At 43.3% G+C, this 13,349-nt stretch overlaps 1 protein-coding gene across 5 annotated transcripts in view; it reads right to left on the bottom strand.

Annotated features, from left to right (window-relative positions):
- GAS7 (growth arrest specific 7) overlaps positions 1–13,349 on the bottom strand; it is a 133,554-nt gene that overhangs the window by 22,552 nt on the left and 97,653 nt on the right. For all 5 annotated transcript variants that reach the window (XM_080993884.1, XM_080993885.1, XM_080993886.1 and 2 more), the window contains exons 5-7: positions 9,752–9,805; positions 2,928–3,017; positions 1,045–1,160 (exon numbers count right to left, since the gene is read on the bottom strand). In XM_080993884.1, coding sequence (XP_080850010.1) covers positions 1,045–1,160; positions 2,928–3,017; positions 9,752–9,805 — 260 coding nt within the window. The remainder of the gene's footprint in view (positions 1–1,044; positions 1,161–2,927; positions 3,018–9,751; positions 9,806–13,349) is intronic.

Consider the following 13,349-nt stretch of genomic DNA (forward strand, 5'->3'; position numbering starts at 1 on the left):
CGAGGACCCGTAAGGAGTCTCGCCACGGCATTCTGCACCCGCTGGAGTTTCTGGGTCAGTCTCTAGGGCAGCCCCACGTAGAGTGAGTTACAATAATCCAGTCTGGAGGCGACCGTCGCGTGGATCACAGTGGCTAGGTCAGGGCGAGAGGGGTAAGGAGCCAACTGCTTAGCTTGGCGGAGATGAAAAAATGCCGCCTTTGTTATAGCTGCAATCTGCGCCTCCATGGAAAGGGAGGTGTCGAAGATTATATCCAAACTCTTAACAGATGGCACTAGACTCAGTATCTTTGGTATTGTATCCCATATTACCTTACTGTACATCACTTCAATAGCTTCTTACTGTTCATGAATTTATAAAAACAACAACTGCAGCCACTGAATATTTCAAACCATCTTATTATTGAGAAAAACATACTAACTCACTTGACTTATTTTGAACCCCCTATGACAGATATAAGCATGAAGTGTTGTTGCTGCCACAGTGACACAAGCTTGTGGCCAAGTGTTGGGCAGAGGTGCATGTCGGAAAGCATGAGAAGGAGGGCAGGTAACTCTGCAGGCATACAGCATCTTTTCTGTGTGAACCACAACATCTAGGGCAGATATCATATACTATTTTACCACGAATTTCACCAAAAAATGTATGTATGTGTTTCTAAACCTGAGCATTTCTACGGTGCTAACATAGCCACAAATTGCTGAATTTGGCAATTTGAAAATGCCGACTGAAAAACTTTTTAGCTGTTGATCCTTTTGCTGAATATAAATGCTGTGTGTTCATGTTTGGATAAACCATTTGCAAAGCTTTAGATAAATGAGCTTATGAAAGTGAGAATAAGACACTGCTGGTAGTCTGTAGGAATATAAAGTAGTCAAGACAGAACAGGCCAAGGAACCCATCCATGCTAGTATTCTCCTTCCAAATTGTCAAGATCGGGTGTGCTTAAGTAAAAGCAAGTTATTTACTAAGGGACTAATGGAAGCAGGTGTCTCACTAACGGAGGCAGAAACCAATGAAAGAAGAAGTGAATTTCCAAGTTACCTTTCTCGAATAAATTCTGCCATCTCTTTTTGCATTTGCTTTCCTTTCAGTTGTTTCTGAAGAAGAATTTCAAATCCCGAGACGGTGCTGTTTCCTTGAGGATCCTTCTTATCAGTCTAAAGGAAACGTGCAGTTAGAATATATGCCACACTAGAGGCGTCAGAAGATGTGCCAAAGCACTTAGCAGCTCCGGCACGCAGCAGATATCGGAAAGTGGGCTAAGAATTACCTCAAACGCCCCCAAGTCACAAGCTGGCAATTCTGTTCAGGATATTTTTGCCTAATGCAACAAATACAACAGCTGCTAGCGGATGTTCAAAGACGACTTCAATAGAGCTAGCAGAATTTCCAGCAAATACCAGATCATTGCCACTAGGGGCTGCTCTGGCATATATGAAACAGGTAGTTAAACAGCAGCAGATTCTGTGTTAATAGGAATTGACAGTATTAATATAAGGGAGAAAACAACCCATGCTTGTGGCAGGGACAGATGACCAAGGTCAGAACTAGCCACATAATTTTTTTTACAAACTGGCATATAGGCTTCTCTTCCCCAGACTCTTACTCAGAATACCTCCTGGCACATCAGGGCCTACCACACAAGCCTTGCTCCCTGGACAGTTCCTACCTCTTTTCTATCCACTCTCCCCCTCCCCCGCTTATTTGTTGTTTTCCTACTGCTTCTTTATCCCTGCAGGGCAATATTGCACAGTGGGTGCTGCAAGATTTGCATTTCTGTCAACCTCTAGTTGTGCAAGAGAATTCTGACGCTGTACATCTAACATTTTGCATGCACTTGGAAATATCACATGAAATGTAAAAGAGAAAACAAAATGGTTCCTCGGATGCATGGAACTCAATTGAACTCCCCTCTGCCCTCATTCTTTGTGAAGACAACCACATTTTTTTTTATCAAGAAAGTCTAAATCATCTAATTTTATTGTTTACAAAAAAAACAACACACCTGCCGCTCAACCACAAATATTCTGGGTGTAGGAAAACTACATCCTACCCTTATATAATATTTGTGTCTGAATGAAGCAAATCATGTTGAAGCCGAATTATGCTAAGCACTTATTACAGTACAGGGCTCCAGTCCAATTGGGTTGTGGGTTCTCGGGTGATGATTACTCATGAGTTTTGTCCAGTGTAAATAGTTTGGCCATCTTGTTCCTTATACTATTCTCTTCTAAAGTTATTACATTTGAAGTCGCAGGGAATTCTCTTATTTCTCTAAAACAATTTTTTACAAAAGCTAAAGGATGTGTATACTGTAATCCAAAACTAAAGTCCATCAACAATCAGCTTATTAAGAGAGCTCATCCCAGCATCCTGGGGACCCCAGACCCCTTTCTGGAAAGGTCTTGCTACTTAAGATAAGAAAGGGAAATAATGGCTACATCAGGCATTGGCCCTCCAGATGTTTTGAACTACAAATCCCATCATCCTTGACCACTGGTCCTGTTTGCTAGGGATGATGGGAGTTGTAGTCCCAAAACATCTGGAGGGCCGAGTTTGCCTATGCCTGGGCTACACTTTAACACGATGCATTTGTAGAGGACCAGATGGGATGGCAGCAAATCAGGAAGATGGTGCTTGAGCACATACATGCTGTCCAGATTTGTATGATGCTGGCTTCCGGGGTTACAAGCCCCAGAATATGACTCAACATAGGAGCCCATTGTAGTCACCCGGTCTTGTGTAATATGGCTGCAATGCAATTAGATTGTGGAGGTGGGGAAACAACTTCTCCAACATCTTATGCACCTCCTTCCAAGCTTGGATTTTAACCATGTTTGCTAACAGAGATTTTAGCAATATGCTACGTACTGTATGAATCCCGGTTGCTGCAGTAAATAGCATATGGGTGGCTGCTCACTTACCCAGAAATAATCGCAGTAGCTCCATTCAGAAGGTTTCAGCAACTGCTGCTCTGGCATTGCGTCAGGGTGGGGGAACGTCACACAGTTTATCTGACAAAAAGGAAAGAGGAATACATTGGACGTGCAAAGCAGTTCAGGAACATGGATGCATGTAAACAAAAGCTGCATAAATGCAACACAGCTGGCTTAGGTTCTTGCTGAATGTAATGCTCGCTTTAACCAGGAGATGTCACAGAAGGCAGATGTAAGAGATTTTGTGTGGTTGAAAGTCGCTGCAATATCTAGGAAGCAGACTCTAAGCAAAACAGGGTCTCTGATCATCAAACCCTGCATGCCTGCTTCTTTTATTTAAAAAAAGAGGGAGGATAAAACTAAGAATGTGCAGTACTTATTGTAAGACTAAAAACGCAATCCTAGCTATGTCTACCTGGACTTACTTCTAAGCCCAAGTCCAAGCATGCATTGAATCCAATGGGGTTTATGGTCAGGGAAGTGGGGCTAGGATTGCGGTTTAAATCTTACTACCCTCAAAATTGTTTGGATGTTCCTTCTTAAACAGGAACCTTCATGTTTGCCTTGCAATTTCACTTTAGTGATGAAATTCAAAAGACAACAACTTCACTAAAAATGTTTGGCTCTGTGGAAATTCCTCAAATGTTTCACCCAAACAGGAACCTCCATGTTTGCCTTATCATTTCACTTTTTGGTGAAATCTAGTAGCAGCTCTAGGTAAAACCATTTCTAACTTGGACCGGATGTCATTAAATGAGTTAAAGCTGCCTAAGGGATCTTACAAATGGAAAACCAAATTTAACACAACAGCCTATGCCAGAAGTACACAGAAGGTCCCAGTGAAGCTAATGGACACAATGGAGAGAAAACCAGATTAATAATAAAATCATTAGACTAATATTCAGATGTTGCACTTCAATGCATATTTTTTAAAAAGCGCAACTGAAAATTATTCCTCTCTGGATCCATAATTCACTAATTTAATTCATGAAGCCTGACAGAAAGCATTTATTTAAATTTATAATCCACCCAACTGCTTCATCTTGGGACAAGAAACAGATACTATAGTGCATGCCAAAATGCAAAGTTCTCAACGGTTTAGAGAGATTAGTGGGCTTGAGCTTTGATGAAGCTTCCTAGTTAGAGAGCGACCAAAAAGACCTCCTTAAATGCCCTTACTGTGTTGTTGACAGTGTACTTGACAAACAGAAAGCACTATCAAGAAGCTATAGGGGACATTTAAAATATAATCTGCAAGTGCTCACAAAAATTGGGAGGGAAAGGATGATCAAGTTATTGCATACAATTATTTTAAGCTATGAATCTCTTGGCCCTGTAAGGGGACTTGAGACATGTGTGTGTGATTCTCCTAATAACACCAGGACAAAATCAAGGATGTACAGGTGCCTATCTCCTTATTGCTATGGTGGCACTAAACCCAGTCCTGTTGTAGGGTACCTTGATAACCTCACTCACTGAAGAAGAAAAGGAGGGGAAGCCTTGTTCAAATGTCACCATTTTCCTGCCAGGGGAGAGGAAGAGCCTGCTTCTCTCTTTTTGAAACAAAGATGCTGGCTCTAGTGTTGGAGATGGATGGGGAAAGAACACACAGTTCAAAGAAAAATGTGTTTTTAACTAAATGTTCTCAGAAATGTGGAGGAGACGCTAGACTTGCCTCCTTTCTATAGAACCACACAACGGCTTGGATGGATGAGCAAACATACAGTACTTCCATATATATATATATATATATATATATATATATATATATATGAAAAACATTTTTTTAAAAAATAAACTTTTTAAATACACCCATGCAAGAAATATAATACAAGCAGAAGACAGGGGGCTGCACATGCCATCCCGGTCCCAATAATCATCCCATGCACTTGCCACAATTGTCCAATGCAGAGTGAAGAAGGTATAAAGGCAGCTATTTGCATGCGTTCGCCTGAACTGTGCCACATGTTCAAGTGAACACAGATGGAAGCCTTATTCACACCATTCCCAACCAAAACAGTACGGCCAAGGACATGGGAAGGGGACGCTGTGAGTGGGGACGCTGTGCACAGCCCCATGTCACCTACTTGTGTTAATAGGCTCAATTGCCCAGACAAAGCTATCCAGATTAGGGGCATGTGTGAACTTGCAATAGGCACTGCCCAACAGACAACTGGGACAGTGAAAGGTACAGTGGTACCTCGGGTTACAAACACCTCGGGCTACAAACACCTCAGGTTACAGACTCCGCTAACCCGGAAGTAGTACCTCAGGTTAAGAACTTTACCTCAGGATGAGAACAGAAATTGTGCGCTGGTGGTGCGGCAGCAGCGGGAGGCCCCATTAGCTAAAGTGGTATCTCAGGTTAAGAACGGACCTCCAGAACGAATTAAGTTAGTAACCAGAGGTACCACTGTATATCTTTTCTGTTGTAGTTATGCTGACAATGCATTTGGATTTGTTTCACTTTTCCAGGGTATAGCTTGAAACACTACAAAATACCTATAAATTGGGTTGACCCGATAGCCAGATAGAACACATGCACAAAGAAGTCAAGGTGTCCAGCAGTCAAAGGTGATTCTGTAATATGAAGACTAAAAAACCATTGAGCTGGTTCAGACAATCATATATTGCTTTAATAAACCAAGATATGAATGAGCCTTTTCCTCTTTTCTTGCCCCTCCCTCTGGTACAAGCTATAATTAAATGAGGAAGCTTCTAACTAACTACAGTTTCCTGTTAAGTCTGAACCAGGAAAACCTTGGAACAAGCCAGAATATTAAACAAACTTCAATTCATAGTTGAATACCCTGGCTTGTTCTAATGCTAGTAACCAGAGTTTCCCAGAATGAATAAAAACCAAAAACTAAGTTTAGAGACTTCCTGGTTTACATTGTGGCTCACTGAAAAGGAACAAAGGTGCTGGGTGTGTGGGCAAGAGGCTTGCTCATAACTTGGCTTCCTTAGGTAGAGATATGATCATCCAAATGTGGCCAGAAATTGGTCATAACCTGAATAGGAACACCACAGAAAAAGAAGTGTCCTTGCTGGTAATGCTAACAAGAGAGTGCACTGGAGTTGCTTTTATTAAATGGCAACAAGCAGAATTTTTATTTTATTTTTTGGCAGGGAGGAAAATGAACATCCATGAAAACTGGAAAGGTAACACAAAAGAAAGATAAAAAAATCCTTCCAGTAGCACCTTTAAGACCAACTAAGTTAGTTCTTGGTATGAGCTTTCGTGTGCAAGCACACTTCTCATACCAAGAACTAACTTAGTTGGTCTTAAAGGTGCTACTGGAAGGATTTTTTTATTTTGACTATGGCAGACCAACACGGCTACCTATCTGTAAACAAAAGAAAGAGTGTTTCATTCAAGTCGTAGGATGGGATCACAGAAGTTATGAGACACTGGAATGCAAAGAACCACAGCCAACATATGTAACTCTAAGCCTCTCATGAGGTTGTCAATTGCCAGAAAGGTCAACTTGCTTCATTTTCAGCAGAGAGGGTTTTAAAATATATATTTTAGCACTTGTTGGCACCTGAAGGGTGTCGCTGCATGGTGGATTATCACTTGCCTACAACATGGTTTGGAGACATTTCCAGATGTTTCAAATTTCTGATAAAACTTCTTAGCAGAGTATTTCCACTGGATGTGACCAAGTTTTAAGAGCACAATTTCTCATCCAAACTGCTGTAGGAGAAAATGCCACACTGGGAGTGTATATGCGAGACAGATCTTTAAGTCCTGTGTGCTGCAGCAGAGAAAACTGGAAGAGGAGCATATAAAGGAGCATTCGTGTCACAGGAAGACGCTAGGTAATTTTTAGACCTCGGACTTAATGGTCTTACATGCCTATCTTTTTAGATCAGTGTCTCTCAAACTTGAGTCACCAGCTATTGTTGGACTACAGCTCCCATCATCCCACTAGCCCTGCTAGCTAGGGATGATGGGAGTTGTAGTCCAACAACAGCTGGGAACCCAATTTTGAGAAAAATTACTTAGTTGTGAAACACAATCAACATTTCTCCTCTCTCACCCACTATCCCCAGAAAGTTAGTAACTTCTGTATACTACCCATGAGAAAAATGGCTGTGTTCACACATACAGCTAAACCACAGTTTGGTGCAACAGGAATGGGCCCCTCAAGCTTATGACTACTCCTATGTGCTGTGAAGGACTTTTGACTGTGGTTTATTGACAAACAACAGTTTGCGTCGGTGTCAGAAAAGTCAAATGACTGAATGTGCTGTCCTGCAAATCTGGTAATCCCGCTTTACTGGAAGCACAAACCATAATTTGGCATTTCCAACAGTGAGACCAACTTTGGTTGGCCTCTAAGCTACAGACAGAAGTCCTAGACTGTGATGCGCAGGGGGCAGACACAGGAGGAGGAGGCGAGAAGTGAACCAAGCAGTCCTTGAAGTTTGGCATTATGTGTGAATTCAGTCAGCTGAAAAGGGCACTTCATAACATATTTCTCAGAAGAAAGATGCAACTCCAGTTGACTCAGTTGGCTAGAGCATGGTGATGGGTTCGATCCCCATATGGGCTGCCTGCATTTTCCTGCATTGCAGGGGTTTGGACCAGATGACCCCTGGGGTCCCTTTCCAACTCTACAATGCTATGATTCTAAGCGAACTCTTTGTGACATCCAATAGAAATCCCTTCTCAAAAAACAAGTGCTGGGATTGAGGAAAAGAGTGGGAGAGAACCTGTGGTGCGGTACGTGCATGTATGTGTTCTTTGCTGCCTCTCCAGGTCAAGCTCAGTGGTTCTGCCAAAAAATAATTTCACTGTGGTCAGGACACTGCATGGCAGATGCAACATTTGAATCCATTTGCCACTTGGATGAGATGGGCCATATAGAAAAACACCTGCACCACTGTTGCTGACCCCCCAGGAGGTGCAATATTAATGCAGATACTCAGAACCATGATACAGATGACCCACTTATGAGGCTGATTCCAAATATTACTGTAGCCTCAAAGAGCTTCAAAAAACGCAGTAATGATTCTTGACAAAGCCATTCACAAAGAGCAAGATTTTTTTATTTTATCCTGCCTTTCCTCCAAGGTGCTCAGAACAACCCCATGAATTCGGTCAGGCTGAGAGTTGGTGGGTGGCCCAGCACTGTCCAGTGAATTTCATGGCTTAGTGGGGATTTGAACCCTGGTCTCCCAAGTAACAGCACAACACTTTAACCCAGGGGTGCCTAACCGGGGCACCACAATGGATTGAATCATCCCTAACTCCAGCTGCAATGTAATTGTGCCTTAGGATTAAGGTAATCACCCCTTTCAGCCTTCAATTTTGTTACTACATGTATGGCAGCTGAGCAGTAGTGATAAAACACACTGCTTCCGTTTCTTCAACTGCCTCTGACTGAATGGGGTTATCCCCACAGCTAGGTCTTCTTTACACAGCCAGTTGTTCTACAGTAACACCCCCTGGAGCCCCCTTAAGTTCTGGGTTTTGTTTTGTTTCATGTTGATGGGGTGAAGTATGGAGCGAAAAATGTCGAAACAGCCCCAGACAGGATCTGAGGTTGCTGCTTTACATCCCTTTCAACTCAGAATAAGTGTAAGCCATTAAGAGAGTGCATTATTTCATGTGATCCACTCCATAAAGTGCAAAATCCGGGGGGGGGGGGGGAACCTGCCTGAAGTCCAACACCCATACCAAATAAGCAGTTTTTGCTTGTGTTTTTTTCCTCTCTCTCGTTTTACAGAACCCAAACCGTGAAAGGGGGGTGAAAGAGGCAAAGGAAACACTGATGAAACATTCAAACTAAATTTCAAACCTGGGAAAACTGAGTGGCAGCACCAAACATCAATCCTGTCACAAAGAAAACAGCACTGACACTAATCACCACCTCATATTCTAGTCCCCCCTAATGTTCTCTCCACCACCACTCCCGGTGCTCTAATTCACACTGAGATGTGTCATGTTGTTTCAACAAATTCCTTTCCACTGCTGTAGCTAGCAAAAGAGCGAACCTCACACTTCCACAGGGAAATGTCCCGTCCCCCCCGCTCTCTCGCTCTCTCTCTTAAATCATTGCAATCAAATCAAATATTTTGTTAACCATGGAGCCTGGATGGCTGGGCCAGGTTTCTGAGCAATAATGGATAAGTTTTTGGACTTAAAGAGTCAAAAGAGGTTTGCCAGGATTCAAAGGCTTGCATCTCATCCTCTCCTACTGAGAAATATCTAGCATGTTCGCGACCTCAGCCAAAGTGCATACTACGACAACTTCACGGGGCATTTTTCAAAAAATATTCTTCATCTTTCTATGGATCTTTAGCCCCTTCAGTCATCCATCAAAGCTGCAAAGGAAGCCAGCCTTGGGGGAGAACCCTCACTGTCAACTTTTTATCATTGTGTGTGCTGCCCACAGGAACACTCCATTCTTAAGATGACTTCATTGGCTATTAATTGCTTGATCTACCCAGAAGCAACTTTGAACAAAAGGAAACACAGCTGCAACTATAATTTAAAAATCACAGCAGAAAGAAGTGCCCCCACCCTCTCCTTTTGCTTTCTGACATTTCTTTCCTGTCTCTCTTTAACAGGCTCTCTGCTAGCTTCAGCCTTTTAAAAATGGCTTCAATGCAGCTACTGCTGTGGAAAGCAGGCACCGTGTTTACATCTGGAAAACATGAGGCAGACCCTTTCACACGGATTCAACACACCAACACATACACAGACGGACTGACGGCTCTCCTGCCCTGCAATGCTACTTGCTCTGGTGACTAGATCACCATAGCAACTGGACTGGTGATCATCACGGTGGGATTCTACTTACCGTGAACGTGGTCTCCTTGTTCTGCTTTCGAGTAGGTGAGGGGGACCCAGGACTCTGAGGAGAGAGGCAAGAGGCATCATCAAAACTGCACTCCACATCCGACATGGTATGTATTCTGAGTTACTGGAAGGTGTATGTGTGTGCTTGTGTGTGCGTGTGTGGGAAGCAGGGGTGCTCAGTGCTTTGTGCAAGCCAAATTGGAGGAGATTCCCTTTCTGCCCTGCTTTCTGGCTTAGCCTCTTTCCATGCCCCAGAGGTGTCACAGTTCAACTCTTGCATGGGAGACTCCTGCACTGTGCTCACGAAGCAGCACACGAGCTCTGTACAGCCAGATAATTCATCCGAAACACGGCGACACCTCCCCTTCCAATCAGTGCCTAGCTTTGGAATTAACTCTTCCACTGCGTGCCAACTCTGAAGCAGGGCTCTTTAGCTACTGTGCCTAAAAGAGTTATTCGAAGCTCTGCTTTACGTTTCGCATGCAGTCCAGCTGCTGTACACAAAGGCTTCCTTTGCTGTTAGGTTCATATCGCAACTGCACACACATCTCATCCGCTCGCCCCACTGCCCCCCTCCCACTCCAGCTTTAAAAGCCGGGACTCCAGAAGCAAGGTGAGGAGGAAGTCTCTGCAGTGTTGTTGCTAACACACTGCAGGCATCCCCAAGGCTTCCTTCTGCATCCATCTGCAAATTAGCAAAAGCATCAAAACAACACAACAAAAAAGCCACCTGCATCAGACTGACAGTGAATGGAATGACCCAAAACAGAAGTATAGTGCACATGGAGTCAGCAGCCACCTATTTTAAAGTGTTTGTTTGGCATGCCATTCTGTCTGAGGCTACCGTGCAACAGTTAACAACATGATGGAACATGTCCTGCTTCACCATTCATTGTAACCTTATTGCTTTTATTTATGGGGGTTTTGTCCTTTGTAGTCCTTACCAGGGTTATCTCTCACAAAGAAATATTTGTGAGAGATATTTGAGTAATACTCCTCCCCACCTTCTCACTATATAGAAGGATCTGGCAACTTCTGTTTCAGTGTATCTGAAGAAGTGTGCTTGCACACGAAAGCTCATACCAAGAACTAACTTAGTTGGTCTTAAAGGTGCTACTGGAAGAATTTTTTTTATTTAAAGAAATATTTATGCCACACAGCCCAGTTTTACACAGAGTAACAAAAAAGTACCACAAGGACAAACATAGCACAACAACTTTATTCTAGGAAGAAGACTGCCTTAACACTCTCTGATAGAGAACAGTTCCCCCCGCATGTCTCCTTAATTTTTATGTGCAAAACTCCAGAGATCTAGAAATGCCACAATTTCTTTAGGCACCATTTTCTACCAGCTATGACATCTCTCCCAGAAACCAGTCTATACAGTGGTACCTCGGGTTACATACGCTTCAGGTTACATGCGCTTCAGGTTACAGACGCTGCTAACCCAGAAATAGTGCTTCAGGTTAAGAACTTTGCTTCAGGATAAGAACAGAAATCGTGCTCCGGCGGCCCGGCGGCAGCAGGAGGCCCCATTGGCTAAAGTGGTGCTTCAGGTTAAGAACAGTTTCAGGTTAAGAACAGACCTCCGGAACGAATTAAGTACTTAACCCAAGGTACCACTGTAGGTGCTATGGTGCCTTTTGAACACAAGCCTTCTTGCCTTTCTCTTTATGTCCCCCCCAGACAGCTGCTATTGTTCTTTAAAATATCCTCACATATGTGAAACGGAATCCTTCAATACCCCTCAAAGGAAGCTTCTTGCTGATCCAGAATCTGAAAATGAGTCCATTTCCCTCAGATGTTCTAATCTCATGCTGACAAGGCAAGTAAATAAATTTTTAAATATCCCTCTTTGTTAGCATTAGTTGCCCACGCATAGCAGAAAAAAGTATGCCCCAAACAGTAGATTGGCATTGGTCCAGCCGCAAAAGGAGAGCTGACGCTAGCACCTGCGGAAAGAAGAACTGTGTAATGAAGAACTCTAAATCACATTCCCTCTCCAAAATAAATGATGCTGCTTGTAACTCCCCTGAGCCTGATCTTTAAGGGGGGAAAATATGTTATGGAGTTCCCCTCTACAATGCACTTTCATAATAAACTGCTAGACACAGTAGCAAATATCAAGTCCTTGAGCTTCCAAACACTCAAGTTTTCTTGGTTAACACTGGCACACCTTAAATTCTTTCAACTACTTTCTTGAAGTCAAATTAGCAAAGCATCCTGCATTCTTGGTCTCACTCAGCTCCATGCTTTCCAAGGGGCCCACTAGGTTCCCCACTGAACCAATACAAGAGCACTCACCTGTGTTGCAAGCTGCTGATTCATTTACGGGCCTATTGCCCAAGAACTGTTGAAGCTGCCAATTAAGAACCTGCAAAGCCATTAAGTCAGAGAGTAGCTGTTCCCTGGACCCACCAGCCATGCCCTCAAGTAAGACTAGAAAAGATCAGTAGGATCTTAAAGCTATCAAGATACTCTTGATCCAGTATCCAAAACAGATCACCATCCAGTGTACTACAAAGAAGCAGCAGCACAAGTCAAGGTGGACTCATGCAAGAATCACCTACAGATCAAGGTCCAAGAGTTTCCAAAGTGAGATATGCAACGCTACAGGCAGCACTGTAAAGAAGGAGATGTGTTGTATACTCTCGCTTAGGAAAGGCAGAGGTGAATTACTTCCTCAACTACCTCTGCCTCTCTTCATAAAGACACTACTGTGTGATAACAAACTACTCACAGGGGCAAAGAAGAACAACTTTGCCAACAATTTAGAACTGGCTTCTCAACCTCAGAGAGAGCAAGGGAGGAAGAGAAGATTTCAGAAGATCACTCTCTTGGTGTGCCCACTCCAGCCATATGCTTATTTTAGAGGCAGTGAAGACACGATGCAAAATCTAGTTTTATTCTTCGCCTCTTTCCTGGTGGCATCATTAAGGGGAGGAAATGAGGGGAATGAGCAGGGAAGAAGAAGAGGGAAAAAGCACCCACACAGTCTACAAGGTCCTCAGAGCTTTTAAAACCAAGTTTTCCGTGTTCTCACATATGACCTGCTTGACCCAAACAGGGCTCAGTGAACTGAAAGGAGAAACATTTTCCGAACCATGGTCACGTAACAAATAATTGTCTTATCAATGCACACTTTCTTCTCTGACATTTTGCAACACTTTTTAGTCAGCTCTTAAGAGTTTTTTTGTGAACTACTCTCACACATGCATGAACAACTCACCCATAGGAACACAGGAAGCTGCCTTATAGAGGAGGAGGAGAAGAAGAAGAGTTTGGATTTGATATCCTGCTTTATCACTACCTGAAGGAGTCTCAAAGCGGCTAACATTCTCCTTTCCCTTCCTCCCCCACAACACTCTCTCTGTGAGGTGAGTGGGGCTGAGAGAAGTGTGACTAGCCCAAGGTCACCCAGCAGCTGCATGTGGAGGAGCGGAGACGCGAACTCGGTTCCCCAGATTACGAGTCTACAGCTCTTAACCACTACACCACACTGGCTCTCACACCTCTAGAGAGTCACACCTCTAGGTCATCGAGATTCTAGCTCACTACTGTCTTCACTAACCGGCAGCTGCTGTCCAGGATTCTGGTTG

Source organism: Podarcis pityusensis (assembly GCF_964106645.2).
Source record: "Podarcis pityusensis genome assembly, chromosome: 2".
NCBI lineage: Eukaryota > Metazoa > Chordata > Lepidosauria > Squamata > Lacertidae > Podarcis > Podarcis pityusensis.